Genomic DNA, 20,335 nt, shown 5'->3' with positions numbered 1-20,335 from the left:
AGGTCATATGATTTAACAGCATTTTTGTTTGCACATTTAGATATGGAAACAGATGTATTGCTTAATATTGGCAAAACTGGCAGCCAGCTCCAGAAAGTGTGGCTTCTTTTTTACGCAAAAAGAAAAGAAAAAAGAATGTCCCTATAAAGAGCAATACAATGACGACACATGACAGCAACAAGTTAACAACCTGCACTATAACAAACATGAGGACCGACAGAGCTGCATGCATCCTGTTTTAAAGCTAGATGTTTGAAGTGGTCGTATGATGAGGCAGCGGAGCGGAAAGCCTCCGCTCAGGTAGGCGCAGCCAATGGGAGCGCAGGAGGGAGTGCTCAGCAGCGGAGAGGCGGTCCGCCCCGGCACACTCTCAGCACACCTTCAGACGGAGATGAAGTAGCAGCAGCAGCAGCAGTCGATCCACAGAGCAACAGCAGCGGATCCGGAGGTTTCCTTCAGGGGGACAGGTGACAGAGCGGACCGACCGTGCGACCGACACTCAGCCGCCTCAACGTGCATCGGTGGAAATTACTGCTGTTTCACTCACCCCCCCCACCCTCTCCCGAACAGAACACCCTCCGATTGCCACAATAGATGTTACTCAACTACATGCATTTCGATCTGATCCTGTAAGCCCAGTCCGCCAAGATGGAAAATGCGCACACTAAATCTGCGACTGAAGTTTTAGACAACTTCGGTGTGAACGAAAACACTGGGCTGACTCTGGAGCAAGTCAAAGTCAATGTGGAGAAATATGGACCGAACGGTGAGTAGTTTTATATATATATTTTTCCTCTTGATTTTGAGTCCATAGCTGGTGCGTATTACAGCCTACATCGATTGGTTTGCCAGGAAATCCAACTGCTGCCGTTATACACCAGGCTGTTGCAAGTCGTGCGCGTAAAAAACAATCCTATTCCCTCTGGCGCACAGTCAGTGGAAATGTAAGTGGCACATTCATTGATGCGCATGCTTGTAATTGAAATCATTCATTGCACAGCACACCAGTTAAAGTTGACACATAGAGACACATCTGGACAGGGGAGACATCAATGCAAATACACTCATTTATTCCAAATCAAGCCTAATTAATCCGACATTTTTATTCAGCTCGTATATATAAGGTCGCCTCATGTCAGCTCTCGGTAAAACTAAGTAAATGGCGTATACAGTAGTTTGTCCTCGTACACAAACCTGCAGAACACCCTCCTTTGACCAATGACCACACGCTAATGTGACATCCCTGGCTGACATGCAGGGACCAGGAAGTGCAATGCAGAGCAGGCTCAGGCTACTGGAGTGGAATAGGATGAGGTGGTGGAGATGATTAAACAGAAAATCGTGTGCAACCTGTTTTCACTTTCAACAGTTGTTTTCCACGTGGTGTATACTTTCCAGTTCCAATTACAAGATAACAGAGTGAAGTGGATATGTAAAGCCGTTTCAAATTTTCGAGTGATAAAGATCACAAAGAATCATAACCTCTACTGCCCAAATAGTATCCCTTTGCAAGCAAAGTTACTGTTTATCATTTGGAAATATAGCTTCTCTTGAGCAATGTGGGTCATGCAACAGCTCCCCCCCCCCCCCCCCTGAAGTCTTGATCATCTTTTACACTGGTGTTTGCTGAGTGTTGTCGTGTAGAGCTTGGACCTGACATCGCCACACCTTTGCCCCTCCTGGCCTGTCATTTGCATGTGTGGCCAAGCTGTGGAGCAGAGCGGCACATTGTGCCAGTCAAACAGTAGCCCTTTTGTTGCAACCAGCCACTATACCCTGCAGGGGCCTGTGATGACTTCATGGAAAAAAAGCAACGTCTTGCCACAGATAACATCTTTCGCTTTTAGCTGTGAACTTCCTGCCTTGTGCGAGTGCATTACAGATGCATGCTGGAGGGAGGGAATACCTTTTTTACAGGGCTGACTCTATAGGGGTTATCCACTCTAGCTGCTTCTGCACGAGCCGAAAAAAGGGAAGAAATTGCATTAAATTGGCTTGGGTTTGTTTACTATTTTAGAACATGACACTGCAGAGTGATGTACGGCTGTGTAGCGGCTCCTTTCCCCTCTGCTCACAAACTGCAGACCTTGTAGTTGACTGCAAGGACTCTGTGTGAGCCTTGGTGTTTTGTTCCAGGGTGCGTACGCTCAAAGCTGTTTACGGGTGGTATGCGCTTACCTCGCTCCCACTGACACGTTGCATGCACAATTTTTCACCTCTGAGGCATAGTTGGCAGGATCTCATTATCAGTCAGAATCATTAACCTAAATCAACATGTCCACAAACGAGCTGTACACAGTCAGTGTACATCTTAGTTTGGACACAGTGAGGCAAATACTAAGAGGTGAGATTAACATCATGTGGTGTGATTTCATTGCACTGCTCCAAGTGTCCGTAGGAGACGGGAGGACGATATAACATGTTTGGCTCATAGAATGCAATCCTCCGTGGGACTGCAGATATCTAACACACTGGGATGGATGAGGGAGTTAAACCTCACTTCTCACCAAAGAAGTGTCTGTTAGCTGTTCCCTCAACCCCACAATTAAAACATGATGAGCGTGTCTTGCCTCATTGCTTCTATAGATAACTTGGAAGTGGAAAATGTGGTGAGGTCAGATTGCCTGGTTCTTTGCTTTTTTCATATCTTAGTATACATGGCATCATCAATTCAAACTCCAAGCTAAGCTGTCTCATTCATTTGTCTTTAATGGCAGCTTGGCTCAAGTTCTTGCACTCTTGTTCATTAGAAAAAGATTATTGATTTGACCTTGTTCTTTATGGTGTATATATAGATTATTCCTCTCTTATTATGATTCTTTATGGCACATTGTATAAGTAAAGACAGGTGAGCTGCTTCCTGGTTTTATGTCGGCACTTTCATGTGCTGAGTCTGTGACAGTAAAGCCTCACTGAGCAGTGTCAGATATTCTGATCCCTTTCTGAGATGTTGGAAAATTAGTGTAGCTGCCACATCTGGACAGTCTTTACTACAAAGCTTACACTTGCAGTGCTGCAGAAAGGTGGCAGCTGACCTTTTATTCACACCTTTCATTTATGGTCCACACACACACACACACACACACACACACACACACACACACACACACACACACACACACACAGGTTTGTGGCACTATCTTTGTGGGGACCCGTCATTGACATAACGCATTCCCTAGCCCCTTACCCTAACCTTAACCATCACAACTAATGCCTAACCTTAACCCTTACCCTCACCCTAACCATAACCTAATTCTAACCCTAATCCTAAAACCAAGTCTTAACCCTCAAACAGCCCTTTAAACTTGTGGGGTCCAGCATTTTGGCCCCACAAAGCGCTCCGGACCCCACAAGTATACTGTATTCCCAGTTTTTGGACTCCACAAATATAGTTAAACAAGAACACACACACACACACACACACACACACACACACACACACACTTCAACACATACAGTTTATCACTTTGATTGTGAAATTGTTGGCTCTGATGTAGTAGAGGAAGTCACAGGCCTCTCTCTCTCTCTCTCTCTCTCTCTCTCTCTCTCTCTCTTACACCCACACTCACACACTCTCTGTATGTGTGGGTGCACCAAGAATGTTTGTGCTGTCACAGCTTGCGGTGTTTGATCACTGTGTCCTGTGCACTCAAAACCCCATTTTCAAAGGCGCAGTCCGTTCATTTTCAGAAAGGGCACATTGTCCTCATGAGCAATCAGTGTTTTGGAGGAGGGGTTGACCTCAGCAGCAGTTTTCAAAGGCTTCGATGCGCAGGTGAGGCCGGGAGTGTCGGGAGGAAGATGGTTCTTCTCACAGCAGCCTGTTAGTTTATTGATTCCTCTTCTTTCTTAACATACAGTATACATTGCTTTACAATCTCACAAAGACACTGTCAAAGCTTCTTCAGACGTTAAAATAATAAAGTATAGTTTAATTAAGAGGCATTATTAATCAAAGCATGTTTAATAATATATAATAAATCACTTTCAGCTTTATAGAGCCTTTGACATTAGTCTAGGATGTAACAATGTCCTTTGACACTCCCTTAATTCCCACTCCAGGAGACGAATACAATTGCACAACATATTCAGGTTAAACAACCTAGCAGTGCATGTCTTTGTCATGATTAAGTGTCCAATGTTCGATATGTATAGGTTTGCTCTCAGACAGATTATGATACAAAAGCTTTCAGCAATATCAAAGATGATCTGACCATCAGTAAAGACAAACCTATATTTCCGCCTCTTTATCTGTTGGTTAGTGCACTCTGCACACAAGCTCATCTGAGCTTCTGTTTATCTCATACACATGAAGTCATTTTAATTATTTGTTTGATTTGATTATTAGACATGTGAGCTTGTTTTCCAAAAGTGGAAATGCAATAAACCCCTGGCACCAATAAAAATGTGTTCTCTGTCGCTGAAGCAATCCCAAGGTTGTCTGAGGTTGCAGCCTCGTACTTATTAGGTGATACCATCATTGGGAAATTATGCAGCGTACCTGCACTTTCCTCACTCGGGCTTCTGTCACAAATAGTAATTACAAATTCTTCTAATGGGATCTCACTCAGTGCTGTTTCTCTTCCTGTTCTGCAACTCGACATGAAAGCAGCCTGACTTACTCTCTACTGCGTTTGAAATATGAGAAATGCTGTGGCGTTTCCTGCTCCTCCTCCTCCTCCACGCAACACACACAAGTTGCCCATTGCAGCACATCCCTCAATCAGCGGCTGTCGGCCTCCACTTTACTGTCCTTTTTGTTCAGAAAATTGTCCAGTTGAGAGTTAAGTTGTGGTTACAGTGTTGGAGTAGTGTGGGCTGAAAACCGGATAGTTGAAGTTGTAGAAAAGTAATTTGAAGTCCTTGGGGTGTTGAGTCACTTCTGTGTTCTAGTGGGCTCGGTGTGTGCCTGCCCAGCCGCCTTCAAAGGAGCTGTGATCCTGTTCTAGCTTGTCACTTGTCTTGCCTCCTTCCCTCCCACCGCTGCATCTGTCAGTCACCATCATGCGCTGATGGTAAGATGATGTTGATTCACCGGCTTCTAGTGAGCTGCCACTGCCTTCTGCTGAGGAGAGGTCTACTCAAAGGCAGAGATCTTTAACAGGGGGTCCTCAGAATAAAACACTATTGCAGCCAATCAGCAACAGGCGGCGACAGTTGATGGTAGGGGGAGAGGGTGGAGGCAGCATGTGGCCGGCCGGACAGTAGTTATCTGTCTGTGAATCTGGTGGACAGAGCTTCTGAAGGGCCAGCATCGCTTACTGCACCTTTAACATGAGTCCAATGTAGTATTAGCAAATATAAATCAGCCTATTTTGGAAAAAACTAACAAACACTGATGATAGGCTTACTGGCCTATAGGTAAGGTAGTCACTAAGGTAGCCATCCACAAATATAGTTAATCTTAAGCATTCACTCGGCCAAATGTTTAATATTTAAACATGATATATAAAATCATGCCAACAATTATTATTTCAATAGCTTAGAATTCTATGCATGTAGCGATCCAAATTTTGCTGTACCAATTAATTGTCTCAGAAATAATTGCGATTAACAATATAATTGTCTCTTTCAGTCAAATTTTAAAAATATTTATTTATGTTTTACTGTTTCAAACAGTCATTTTAGTTGCCAGCAACTAACAAAAAGCATAGCTTTGCCTCAACAGTCTGAGCAAATAACCCATGTACAGTATAATTACAATTTGCATATCTAAACAAAATCAACATTAACTATCAATAGCCATACCCCTTATGACCTTAGCTAATGTAAGCAATTAATTACAGTTAAACAAAGAAACCGCGAATACGTAAAAATATTGCGATATTGTAATAATTGTCACAGGCCTAGTTCTGGTGTTAAACGTTGAAGAGATCTGAGCTGTGTGTACAGTATAATGAGCTGCATGTAAAGTAAATTGTCTGGAAAAGTAGGATGGAGCTGATGTATAAACTTCCGCTTCACTGGGACTGGTTTGGCCAACAATAAAACAAGTTCCAATGAACCACAGTGTCAAAACAGAAAAGGTCGAGACATGAAGAGACAGGAACATTATTTTCTTATGATGTTATTTAATTATTCATTATTTAAACACTTTAACTTGTAATAATGCAAGTCTTTGTTTTATAGCCACATTATTTGAATTTTACTTTTTTATTTTTTACTTCAGGACGTTTGTTTTCCAGTCACACATTGTTGTACTCCACCATGATAGCATCCCCCCTGGTGCATTTTATTCATTCATAAAAAGATCCAGAATTTGTGACACCTCAAGAGAATGTTTGTACAACTCAACAGGACCAGTCCCTCCTCTTGATTCAAAGACACCATTAACACCTCATTTATGATAGAATTACAGAGCGAGTTCACTTTTTAGGCCAACATGGCAAAAATATCAAACTTTCTTAGGATTTGTTAAGAATTTGTGTCAACAAATTCCATAAAAACTAAAAAGTAAAGTTTGTATTTCACACTTCTCTAAACTCAGCCCCGAGCGCCCATTTGTTTGTTCCTACTGAAGATGTAAAGCTTTCAAAACAGGTCATAAATATATACTTTTTTTAAATGCTAAATAATTTCATAAAACAACTGGGCACTGTGGTTTTTAGCAAAGGTTACTCCAACAGGAGTAAACAGTGCATTTATCGGGGACTATTTTCAGCTGCGGATTTGGTGCTTAGTGAACATTTACAGTTGCAGGATAGTGTATGTGGAGGTGACTTAAAATAAACGTCGTAATAATGGAACACATCACCCAGGGCAACAGTGTGGCTCACTGATGTGTTTTTCAGGCTTGGGATCTTATCAGGCTTTAACTACACAAACAATGCTTGTTGGTTGGATCAATTCAAGGTTTTGGTCTTTTCATAGAAAATATAGAATATATTTACACCAGACTTATCCTTTAATATCATTTTGGCATATCAAAGAGGGATTTAATCCTGTATGGGCATGCTAAAAGTGTAGGTTTTGAAAGTCACACAATTTTTACAGTGTGTGCATCTAGTGTTAGTGGGTGTATGTGTTATGTTTTTTTTTTAACCATTTCAAAAATAATTTCACAGTTTGAAATTTTCACAAGATGGATGGCCTCTATTGCTGCAGGGATCAGTAAAGTTGTACTGTACCAGATATTTGATTGGATAGAAGTGTCGCTCTGGTTTCTAAACCTAGAATAAACCCTATAAATAGCATGATGTTAACACAGATATTTCAGTCTCCCTTTCGGGGGATTGTTGACTATGTTTCACAGCATTCAGCTTCTCCAATTGGCTACTGGGTGGTTGCGTGCCATCCTCCTTGCTAGCCTGTTGGGATGTTTACAAAATGGTTCTTTGTGCAGCTGTGACCTTAAAGAGGAAGCTTAGAGCCCTGACGAGATATGAGCTCTGTGCTAATCACCTCATGCATGTCCTGCTCAGTTGACAGGCCCTTTTCCTTTTCCTCTGTAACTCGCCAGCACAACTCATCATACTGTGACTGCTCAAATGTGGAACAAGACGCTTCATTTGGGGTTCTTCAGAGGGTTTATTTAAACCTGAATCTAATGTGCAACAAGAGTGTGCAGTTAGAGACCAGATGTCGGCAGTAAATGCATAGATGTCAACACAGATGTCCTATCTTTGGTAATCTCAGCAGTTACACTCTGTCACGACTCAGATCATCTGCGGCCTCCAATGTTTGTGGCAAATGAAATTTCCCAATCAGATTCACTGAAATGTGTTGAAATGTCAAGATGAAGTAGTTAAAAAAAGGCTTTTCAGTAAGATACGCACATTACTCCCATGCACAGGTCTTAGATTCTCTCACAGGGCGAACGTGAGAGTGATGCTGCAGTTGAATATGCTTTCCAGTCTCTTTTTTCCCTGACCACAGCTTGATGACGTCAGAGACAGCCCAGCCAATAGGCAGCCACAGCAGCCATTGAGCTAAATCTCATTTTGTTTCCTGTATTAATTGGCAAGAAAAGATAAAATCTCCACTTTGAAACTAATTTTTCCTTTTCTGACATGACAGTCTTTCAGAGATGAGCCTTACAATGCGGATCTCAGTGCAGCTCTGACAGTTGATGGTGTTTCCTCATGTGTCCCCAGCATGGAGAGAGAATTACTGGTTGAAATAATTGTATTGAGCAGGACATCCCATCATTCCTCTCCACTTGTGTATTTACCCCCTGTGCATGGTTATGTAATTATTTGCTTATCACTGAAATGAAACCAGTATTTCCTCTTTTTGTCAGGAGTAGGCAACACTATATTAAAGTCAAAGTCATCTCAGCTTGGGAGTCTGGATGTTCCAGCAGGTTTGAAACATTTGACTAATGTAACTGCACCCTGAGGCCCATCCTGTTGCAGTTAATGAGAAAATCTACTGAGGTTTAAAACAATAATTCAACTTTGTATTACAAAATTAGTAGTCTCGCTTCGCCAGACCCTCCTCCAAAGTGCGCTGAAAGAGGGTCTGGCCAGTCCACATAGCATTCCGGGATGGGAGGAAAACGTGCTCTGGTTTATTGGCATTTCTTTAAACCAATCACAATCGTCATGGGCGGTGCTAAGCTCCGCACAAAATAGTCGTGCTAGAGAAAACTGACAAATAGTCTAGCTAGCTGTCTGGATTTACCCTGCAGAGATCTGAGGAGCAGTTAACCCTAGTCCTCAGAAATCCACCGGAGTTTAGAATGCCAACACAAAGAAAGAGGAAGGACACAGAAAATACATGCATCCGGAGGCATTTCCTGCGGCACTGGAGCAATCCCTGAAGTGGAACATCAAGGATACAGAATACAAAATTAGTAACAAAAGAACTCAACATTCTAGGCAAGGCAGCTTTATTTTAAAGCACATTTAAAACACAGAGGCAATTGTTTTACATAGGCAAAGGAAATAATTAGAATCACATTTAAAAACAATAAGCAATAACAAACACAATCAGATCTTAAAAAAATAGACTAAATAAAAAATATGAAATGAAACTTTATACAAATGTAATAGACCAGAAATACATATACAGTGCAATAGTTGTAAAGTAGCTCCAAATGCAACAAAGAAAATAAAAGTGCAGTAGACAAACAATCAGTCAATCAAAGGCACAATAATACTGTAGGATTATTTTCAAAATAATTCAGTGAGCACCTCAATTATTCCTTCTAATAACTAATAGCTAGTTATAAACTGTCCTGTGCTTTTAATGAAATATACATTCCTTACAAATATAGAGCATTATAATTTGACTATTAATACAACCACAACATAACAACTACCTCTAAAAACAATTACTTTAACAACTATTTTAGCCATTTAAAAAGCTATTAACAGCTCCTCAGAAGTACTGTCAAAGCAGTTGTAGTAGTTCAAAGTCCTTGTAACTTGTTTTCACCATGTGGCTCCAGGGATGGCAATGTCGGTTAGTCGAGCAGTTTAGTACAGACTGAAATATATACAGTATAACCATCACCATGAACTGTTGTATTCATGGTCCACAGAGGATGAATGACTTTGGTGATTCCGACTCCTCTTTTAGCGCCACCAAGTGATCATTTTTACTTATCCTGTGAAATATCTTAACGGATGGATTGCAGGGTTTCCCGCAGAAAATTTGCTAGTTAAGGTGGTAGGGTGGGGTTTGCCGTCAGACCGGGTATTTACACTTCTGAGCTGAAAATGTCCCCGGATTTTGTCTCAGAAATCTGGTCACCTTACAAAAGATAGAACAATGAAATTAAATGTTAACCGATCTTTAACCGTTGACCGTCTGACGCACTCTGTGGGCGCGGACAGCTGTAGGCTTGTACCGATGATGTTCTGTGCATTGTCGGACACATGCAGCCACTTTCCTGAAACCGCTTGCGAGACTGACAAGTCCACAGCAGCCCGTGGCGTTTATGTCCGAGCCTGTCTCCACCGCCTCCACCTGCAGGTTGTCAACTGTGTGGTTTGGAGTGAAAGGGAGACAACTGGACAGAGTAACACGGCGGATATCGCTCTTTTTAAAAAAAATTTTTTTATAACAACGTAGTTAAGGCGGTAGGCGTTTGTTGTTTAGGTGGCCGCCTAAGCTGCAAAGTACTGTGGGAAACCCTGGTTTAGCACAATATTTTGCACAGACATGCATGGCCCCCAGCGGAAACGGTAGCCTACTGACTTTGCCGTCATGAGGTTAACATTTTTTGTTTTTAGTGAAATATCTCCACAGCTAAAGGATTATAAGGGATAATGGAATTACATGACATTTTATCCAAACCGACTAAAAACAAGTACATTCAACCATGTGGGTACACCCCCAAAAAGCACAAGAAAGTACATCAACTTCATCAACTATGCTGATCTAGGACTACTTTAAGGGCTCCATAGGATAAGAATAGTTTGGGGGAATAACATGGGGGTCTATGGGGATTGACTCGAGGAACTGCAGTCCAGCCCTGGAGCTGCAGCTTTAATAACACACATGACAAACATCATTTTCAACATCTTACTGATATATTACTAATTACTTAAATGACCTTAATGATATTATCTTCAACACGTTTGTACCAGTAAAATATTGTATAACACTTTTTCCATCTATAAGACGTTCTTCCATGTTGCTTAGTTTGGCATTTCTTTCGTATAAACATCCAAAAGCGTCACAAAAGTCTGTCTTTTTCTACGAGTCTTTAAGGTCAGAACGGGTCAGATGTCCGTCCCAAGATGGCAGCTGCAAAGCTATAAACTCTTAGTCTTGTTTAGTTTGATCCTTGTGTTTGACTGCAGCAGCTTTAATCCAGTATGAGAGCTTTCCTATAAAGACTGCAGAGAAGCTGCGTGTCATTATGCTGCAGAGGAGTGATTAGTGACTTAGTGCCACTTCCTCCTCTGCTCCCGTTCTGATCTCCAGGGTGGTTGTTCACAGGTCGGCAGGCCTCCACAAGATAGCTGCTGACATTCACCCACTTGACATGGCTGCGTATCACTTCCTCAGGGGAAGGAAGGAAAGGGAAGCCCTCCATTGACATCTATGTTAATGGAGGAAACATTGACTCTGTCAGACTGCAGATGTCTCTTCTGCAGTTACCTGTGATGCCTCCTGTGTAGCAGGGATAATACGGTTAGGGAGGATAATGGGGTACATTTATAATTCACATTTGATATGGTTAATGCATTCAGAGCTTTTCCGATGGGAGAATACATTAGGAGAGTGAGCGGATATAGGAAGCTATAGTAGACTATGTCATTAGGGGTTGCCATCATGACATTTATAGGCCCGTTTTACACTCGCATGGTTAGCGGATGGTGCGCGATCCTGGAGCTGGGGCTCACTTAGAGCTGGGCGATGTGAAAAAAATTTTTTTTTGACCAAATACCTTGATATCGATATTGTTGCAGCGATATTGTAGGGTTGACAATAATGCGTGCTTTCACAAAATATTTACACAATGACATTTGTGATAACTAATCATCAGTAATGTGGATACACAATGTCTTAGTGGGTAAAGGCAAACAATAGAACAGCTAGAGCAGTCTGGTAAGTTCAGAAAATGACATCACTTGTAATGCAGTCTTTAAAACCAGGAAAAGACAACACTTGTGTCGTATCACAATATTACAATATCCAAAATGTAATACGATATCTGGCCTTGTATATCGATATCGTATCAATATCGATATATTGCCCAGCCCTAGGCTGCACCCACTTAACTACTGCACCACTCTACCTACGCCTCCCTGCTTTCACTCAACCCGCTGGCTGCTAGCTGTTTATCTTGAGGTGTGTCTGCTTGCCTGCATGCTACCACTCATGCTAACTGTGTATTATCAGCCTGCGGAGGCTAGAAAGGAACCTGTTCCCATCAGAATGTGTGTGGTTTTTCATTCCTGCAGTCAGAGCGTGCTGTATCAAGGCCCTGTTGATTGCATAACAGTTATTCTTGGTAAATTTTTGACAGACACTGGCACATTACTTCATGAAACGCTTGTTTTCAATGAGCCTTCATGAGCCAAGTCGCCATGGTAACGGCTGCAAACTTTCTCATGTTTGTAGTTTACACGCATAGGGCCTGAACTCTGGCTTGTTAACACTGCTGACCCACAACTTAGATGTGATGTTTGCTTGGGGTCCTAATAATCTGGCCTGTAATTTGTTAATGCACTTAGTCAGACTAGAAAGAGAGGCGTACAGTAAGTGGAGCTTCGCAGTGAAAGCTCCTTTTTCTCAGCAGATTGTTTTCAGCGCAGATAGACACATGGCCAGTTTCCTGCTTTTCTTCCTGACTCTCTGGACACAGAAACCAGCTCCCTGCTGTTGTTGGCAACTGTCTCCAGGAAGTGTCTCCCCTCTGCTCGGCGCTGCTCGCTTTTCTGCTGCGAGTAAACAAGCTCTTTTATTCATTGTCTGGGCCGGGAGGGCGGAGGGGTGGGGAGGTGCTGTGGGGACAGAGAGAGAGAGAGGTGAAGTCAGTATTCAGGAATGTGCCTGGGCAAGCCTCGGGTTGACACAGCCCAGATGACTGTGAGGGAATCCTTGGCAGAGGGAAGCCAGGGAACCCCGTTTAACACATCCAGCCCTTTCCCTCCCTCCCTCTCTCTCCCTCTCTCTCTCGTTCCCTTTTCGTCTGTGTTGTCCTTTCAATCAGTCCATCTTTGTCTCCAGCACTCGAGTTGCAGCCAGTCTGTCTGCCATAAAAACATTATACAACCAGGAAGGCACAGTAATGGGGAAACAGGCTTATGTCAGACTGGTGGAGCATGGAAAACAGCAATCCCACTTCTCCACATTTCTGCTGCTGCTGCTGGCAGAGTGCAGCCAAAAGTCCCCCGTGAGTTCAAGCGTGTCCAACCTGAACTCTGAAAAGCCTCCAGACAGAAAGTTTGAAAATCTTGTTAAAATGACTCATCAGTTATTATTACACAGGCTGAGAATGGTCATTCACAGAGCTGAGAGACAACCTCTGCACAAGGATCAGTCTTCCCAAGCAGGTTGTTCTCTAATAGACTATGCAGGTTTGTGCAGGTTTGACTGGAGGCATTATTAAATCAAAGTTCTGGGCTTTAATGCCTATTCATGAACTTGTTATTGTTTTTCAATAGCTTGTTTGTACGGCAGCAATCCGTTTCGATCTCCCTGGTTTTATTACAAGCCATATTAGGAAAGTTATTCCACCTGAAATTATCAAACAACTTTTTCGTCTCCTTGGGCAAAGTTCCCAGATTGCTTTCGCTGTCTTCTTACTACTGAAAAAGCTCATTTTGAAGCAGTGGAACCATTCCGGAATTCATGATGTGAAATCATTTCTCTTTCCGCCAGTGGCATGTGTAATGTGAGGGGCAGGGGAAGGTTGTTTTTTTGGGAAGGAGGCTGCAGGCTCAAGTCATGACCCTTCCTCTTACCAGCCCCCTCTCTCCATGAAAGATACTTGTGTTGCACGGTCTGGTCGAAACATGCACAGAAACAGCAGGTTCCCACTGTTTAAAGGAAATAACTCAATTTTCTGGAAAGAAATGATGACAAAACAAAGGCTTTGATGGCAGACAAATGCACAAAATCAAGCTTTTTGAAATGTATCGACCAGATGTATGTAATCATCAGTCATCAAGTTCTTCAGTTGTGATTGATGTTGTTTGTTACATGGGGCCTGTTTGGTTGTAGCTTTGCGTTGGACTTGATGAGGATCTGACAAATGCAGTGACTAAGCACGCCTGTGTCATTGTGGTGACACTGATCAACAGTACTTTGGAATGTTTTTTGTAGAATATGACTGATGTGTTTTCTACATCAGTGACTCATACGTGTGGTGGGTGTCAAATCAGATGAGATGCTCAGCTTGCCTCCAAAATGCCCCAAAAATACAGCTTTTCTTTTCAAATGACATGATGAAAAATGACAGGGATGATGGGAAAGAAAAGAGCCAAGCGTTTTGATTCTTGGGTTTGTTTTTGTGGGAGCTTACACACATACTGATGCACATACTAATGCAAAAAAGGGGGGTTTAGCTCTGATCGCTGTGACTGAGAAATAAACTCCAACAATCTGACTGCAGACTGAGGCTGCAGCATGAGTGTCAATGACATCACCACACTTCAGATTAAGGAAAAGTGTCGCCTGGACAATCTAAGAAAGGTTAGCTTTCTTCTGAAAGACATTTCAGATAGGGCTCCAACTATTGATTATTTTCAATGTTTAATCTTTCAATTTTAATGCCTCTGCGCCGGCGGACAATGTTTTCGGGTTGTCCGTATGTCTATACGCCCGTCCCATTCTTGTGGATGCAGTATCTCAGGAACCTCTTAAGGGCATTTCTTCAAATTTGGAACAAATGTCGACTCACAAAACACGTTTTTGCGATGACATTTAATATCCAAAAGGTCAAAGGTCAACTTCACTATGACATCTTAATGTTCTGCAAAAACACTTTTTCTGGTCATTAGTCAACACCTTAACTCAGGAACAGAAGGGGAGACATTTGGTCAGATACTGAATTAGTAACACTAGTCTAAAAACTGTGCTGATGGTATAGATCTTCTGTGCTGCCGGGTTGAAGATGTGTCTGAAGCATCCACGTTTTGCCAAAAAATACACTAAATACCTTTTATTGTTATGTTATATAAAGTCTGGACAGACATACAATGTAAACTGTAACAAATACACTGGTTGGTGGAGGCATGCAACTGCAAGTGGTAATTGGAAGTACATGATGGCCATTTCTTTCAACTACTTTATTGACCAAACAATGAGAAAGTAATGGGTAAATCAATAATGAAAATAATTACTTGAAGCCCTAAAAGATTTATAAAAGCTTACAAGAGTAAGGGTGGACATAGAAAATAGCATTTGTATTACAAAGAAATATGTTCTGACATCGTTTTGACCACTGAGACTTTCATTTTTCGAGAGGACACATCCTCTTCAACTAAGATATATCAAGTTCCATCTTATAGGTGATTTGAAACCATTCATGGCAGACAGACCATCAGTATTTTCAGTTAACCTTTACAAGAGCAGAATATGAGCAATCATACTGGTATCAAAGGCCTTATAAGTCAATTTCATTTAGTCTAATCACAAACTGCCCTTAAGGCTTTATGAAGCTGTTTGTTATTATAGTATCTGTGTTGAAAATGTGTCCTGAGAGTCATGATGCAGCTGAGTTGATACTGTAGGCCTGATGCTACACTACAGCTACTGAAGATGACATTTCAAACATCCTGAGTTGAGAATCCATAAGAAATCGTTTGTCTCAATAGTATATCCTAGGCTTGGATTGGTATTTCAAGTCAGTGATAATAATACAAGCAGATTATAATCCAATAGTGCTGCATCGAGCATTTTCTCATCATAACCAAGCAGAATGGTTCTGCAGGGCGATCTGAATGTGTGCATGCATCTCAAAGTCAGGCTGAGTTAATCAAATGTATTAACTGCTCTTTGTCTTTCTCTTCCTCCCCCACCCCTTTCTCCGGCCCGGCCAATTTGATTCCTTTACAACCGGCTTGGTTTGACATCCACAGAGCTCCCAGCTGAAGAAGGTAAATATTGATTTTTCCAGTGCACTGTGATCCTCCTCCCTTTACTACCTGATAAAGTGTCTTGAGCCAGGATCTTTTGTTTTCTGTCGACCGACTGCTTAACTTTGGGAGTGTACGCTAATGCAGCTTTCCACCAATGGACACACACACACACACACACACACACACACACACACACACACACACACACACACACACACACACACAACTTCTCTGTAAATACAGGGATTATCTTCTTGTCAGTACTAAGAATCTAATGTCAATACATTTTACAGATCTTTTCCACCCTTTAGTATAAGGGTACACGTTGAGTCCTTACAGTAGAAACCTCAAACATTTAATTGTGTGTGTGAGTGTGATGCAAAAAAGTGTGTGATATGTATTTGTCTATGTATATTTCAGGCAAGTCCCTGTGGGAACTGGTGTTGGAGCAGTTTGAAGAAATCATGGTCAGGATCCTGCTGCTAGCTGCCTGTGTCTCCTTTGTAAGTACGACCCAGCTAATTAAAATGCCGGTGGCCTTTATCTTATTTGTTCTTGATCTTGATTCTCTAGTGTCTCCCTACTGGATTTGAGAACCAAATTGGCTACCTAATAGACTAGCTCTATTAGCTTTGGGTAGCTTTATTCCTCTGTTAGAACACTCCTCAACATAGTTTGTGTTCCATTTTCATGTGGAAACCGGTGTATGACAGGCTTTTCCATGGTTTCAGTGAGGGAAACAGACCGAGCACTCCTGCTGAACTGGAAAGAAAACTATCTATCAAAAGGCTCTCTGCTGCAGCGTGTCAAACTATGACCCTGCTTGCAGTCCGAGAGTGGTGAAAGTCGGAGAGGGATGGAGTGGGGGAATCCTGACTGCATAATAACAGTTTTTCCATCTATTACAGCACGTCCCCGGTGTCTCGGGACGGGATGGAATTGCTATTGCTATTTCTGAAAGTAGGAAAGTTGCTCTAAAAATGTGCATGACACAATATATCTTCTCTTACTGTTGTCGTGTTAGCGAGAGTCTCAGAGAGCAGGCGTGGGCTGTAACTGCAGGACTTTAGTGTGGGCTCATTTTTCCTCATGTAAATCAGGCCTTTCTTTCTTTAAAAAGGTTGTTTATAGTGGAACAGGGCCCCTGTTCCATTGCCGCAGAGACCCCAATGCTTTACAATGTCATCGTTGCCTGGAGTGCTTTCAGCTAAGTAACTAAAATGAGGTTCTTTGTAACCAGATCTGACAAAATCACAAATATATTACACTCCTGAACAGGTTTTCTTAGTCACACACATTTCCAATGCTTGTCTCTTGATATTCCTATAGTCCTCTTTAACTTTTCAACTTTTTTTATTTGCTCACTGTCATGTAACCACTGTGATCAGGGAGTGGCTGAAGTAGAGTGAACTAGAGTTATAGTTCAACCTTAGCCTAGGGCTCATTTTGCTGTTATTTTGAATATATTCAAATTGAGTTGATTAGATTCTCATGCCTCCTTTGCATGACACACAAGTGAAGCTTATTAGCAGACAAAACAGGTCAGGTTAGGCTACATTGTCAAGTATAGTCTGTATATATGACAACAAATTTACAGCAATGGGGAATTTACGAACAATTCAGTGAGCTATATCAGTAACTATGCCTCAATTTATCAAGCCATTTCAAAATGTCCTCTCATAATTGATCTATTTACATTTTGTTGAGGGTACCAGCTGTTTAGCCATATCCCTGGTCTGGGTTTAATAGAGCAGAGCCACACAGAAAGCCACATGATCCGTGCACTTCCTCCCTTTGAGTCTTTTTTTTATTTGGTTTTCTATGTCACTCCATGAAGTTAAGTTAGTGTTGGGGGTCAAGTAACAATTGGATTTCAAGCCTCTGACCTTAAGAGTGTTTTTTTCTAACTAATTTGATATGAATACATTTAGTTTTTCTATTTTGCTGAGCACTGTGCGATATTCCAAAACTCTGGAAAACGTTTAGCTATAATGGGCCATCTGTCGGCATGTGTCTCAGCGTGCAGTTATGCATGTGTGGTATGAAGAGAGCAGAGTTTAAAGCTGTAAGGAGAGATTTATTTTGGTAATGAAGCTTTAATTTTCAAAACCCAACGTTAAATCTATTTAATTAATTTTGTTTCAGATTGTTGCGAGCAGTTAAATTCCCACCAGATTCTCTCAACGAGTTCTAAGACCCAAGAGTAATCCTACCTCTATCTTCATTTGAACTCCTATTCAGCGTGAAAGTAGCAGTTAGGTATTCAATGCCCTCTCTGATTGTGTGTGAAGTATCTTTTGCTGAGAGGACTGCCATTGTTGCCCTCAAATCTCAGCTCAGTCAGAGGGGAGATTTACCGTCCCAAATGATGGGGAATGATGAGCTATCGACCGGGCTCAGGCCGGCGCTGACGTACACTCTGCTGCTCAATACACTGGGGAGAATATACTCTTTTATCATTTGATAAGCACCATCAGATCATGGAAAAGTAGACCCACTTCATCTCTCTCTCTCTCTCGGCTGCTTTAGTTGTGGACTCATTTTAGTTTCTATACTCGCCATTGACAAAATAACAAAAACCAAACATTAGGCGTGAAGTCATTTCTGTGTTGCAGTGAGGTTTTTCTGTTATGATCTCCTAAAGATGTACTTTGTTGCCTATTAAAACAGCTAATATAGAGTATCTGCCATGTCTGACACCTTTGCAAAAACCCATTAGTATTCAGCTGCTCTCACACTATATCTGGCTATAGAGACATTGGTAAAGATTAGTAACATACAGTAAGAGTGATTGCATAGTATATTTGCCGTCTCTGTGGAGATGTTATTGGAGCCAGCCCATTAACATTAATTTAAAGTTTTATTGTACGCTTACTATGTATGATAGTTTGACTTGACACCTTGCTCTGAGGCATGACTTTAAGGCAGCTGTAGTATATATTATTAAATTATTACATTAACAAGGAATCAAATGACGCTCTCACTGCTCTTTTTAATCGCAGAAAGCAGCTGTTTTCATCAGAAAAATCTCTTAAAGCTGCCCCACAATAACAGACCGGTAAAGTTAGAGAGTAGCTAGTTGACATGGTGGAGCATTTAGCAGCTAAAGAACCAGATATTTAAGATAACAGAACTACAAAAGGAGATTTGTACTTGCCTTCATCACACGGCCAGAAACATGACTCCAAATGAATGCAAATGTTGGTCTATGTCTGCTGGATGTGTAAATAGGCAACATTTCATATCAACTTAAATGAGAAGATTCTAGACGACGCAGTACACAGTAGAGCCGCAAAAATGAATGGATTAATCGATTAGTTGTCAACTATTGAATTAATCACCAACTATTTTGATAATCGATTAGTCGGTTTGAGTCATTTAAAAAAAAAAAAGAAGGAAAAATTCTTTGATTCCATTTTTTTTAAAGGTCCCATGGCATGAAAATGTCACTTTCTGAGGTTTTTTAACATTAATGTGAGTTCCCCCAGCCTGCCTATGGTCCCCCAGTGGCTAGAAATGGTGATAGGTGTAAACCGAGCCCTGGGTATCCTGCTCTGCCTTTGAGAAAAAGTAAGCTCCGATGGGCCAATCTGGAATCTTCCCCTTATGACGTCATAAGGGGAAAGATAACCTCCCCTTTCTCTGCTTTGCCCGCCCAGAGAATATGGCCCGCCCATGAGAAATAGACATATATAAAATGGCCAACAGATTCCGTTGCTCTGGACGGAGACCAGTGAAGGATATTAGAAGCACTTTTCCGGTGAGCGCTGAGCGTTACTGCGCAGCCTCCAACTGAGAGAGACGACGTAAATGTGACGTCTGAAAGTTCTAAGTCTTCTGGTAGCTGTGCCAAGAGAAATATCAATCATTCCCAATCTTGCAGAGACGGAGAGCGTAGGTATATGTAAGGAGATAACATGGACACAGGCTAATTATTGCTAACTAAAATGCTAGTTAACATTAGTAATTAAACTTAAACAGCGAATGTAAATCCAAACTGCCTGCGTCTCCTGTACTATACGGTAATTCCTCTAGTATGCGACAGTAAGTCCCGTGGTTATGATACAATCGTTAGCCTATTTTTACAAAAACGTCTGCTACGGAGCCATAACGTGAGATACAAGGTAATGGAGCCTTTTATACATTGTCGTGTTTCTTTAGAAATAAACAATGGACAAATAGAGTCTTTAAATGCTTCAGATGTAAAGTTATTCGCTGTCAAAGTGGCGCCAAAATAAATGGCAGTCAATGGGATGCTAACGGGAGGTGATGGCTTGGTAGCATCAAAATGGCGCCGTAGGAGCTACGCGTTCCTGGGAGAGGCTTACCCCCTTGCTTGCAAACAACCAAAGCATGGCCCCCTCTGCTCCTCAATAGCATTTAAAGCTACAGACACAGAAATGGCACATCCTAAGGAAAGCTCATTGTGGGACTGGCTCTAGTGGCTGTAATTCTGCACCAAGGCTGAATTTCGGGAAAGAGACTTCAGATACAGTATTAGGGGACCACTAAGGCCTATATAAAAACATCCAAAAAGCAGCATGTCATAGGACCTTTAAACCATTTTCTGACATTTTATATACCAAGCAACTAATCGAGAAAATAATCGACAAAGAAAATAATTGTTAGTTGCAGCCGTAGTACACTGAATCTAATCAGTTCGAGACAGAGATGTGAAATACATGGTAAGGTCGAAGATCTTTTATCTGATTATTTTAAACCAGGGATATTTGACTCAAAATGAATACAATTTCTGTGAAACCTTCCAAATTCTTGTCTTTGCCATGCAGGAATGCAGTTAAAATTAATGAACATTTTAGTTTCCTGTTTAAAGCTAATTTCAGTTTCACTAT

At 41.6% G+C, this 20,335-nt stretch overlaps 1 protein-coding gene across 1 annotated transcript in view; it reads left to right on the top strand.

The window, feature by feature from the left end:
* Window positions 1–363: 363 nt before the first annotated feature.
* Window positions 364–20,335, top strand: part of atp2a3 (ATPase sarcoplasmic/endoplasmic reticulum Ca2+ transporting 3) — a 61,060-nt gene continuing 41,088 nt past the window's right edge. The window contains exons 1-3 of the mRNA XM_078266534.1: window positions 364–766; window positions 15,483–15,500; window positions 15,903–15,985. Coding sequence (XP_078122660.1) covers window positions 649–766; window positions 15,483–15,500; window positions 15,903–15,985 — 219 coding nt within the window. The 5' untranslated portion in view covers window positions 364–648. The remainder of the gene's footprint in view (window positions 767–15,482; window positions 15,501–15,902; window positions 15,986–20,335) is intronic.

This window comes from Sander vitreus, chromosome 13 (genome assembly GCF_031162955.1).
Source record: "Sander vitreus isolate 19-12246 chromosome 13, sanVit1, whole genome shotgun sequence".
NCBI lineage: Eukaryota > Metazoa > Chordata > Actinopteri > Perciformes > Percidae > Sander > Sander vitreus.
Note: the sequence above shows the minus strand (reverse complement) of the source record. Positions and strands in the feature narration are given on the sequence as shown.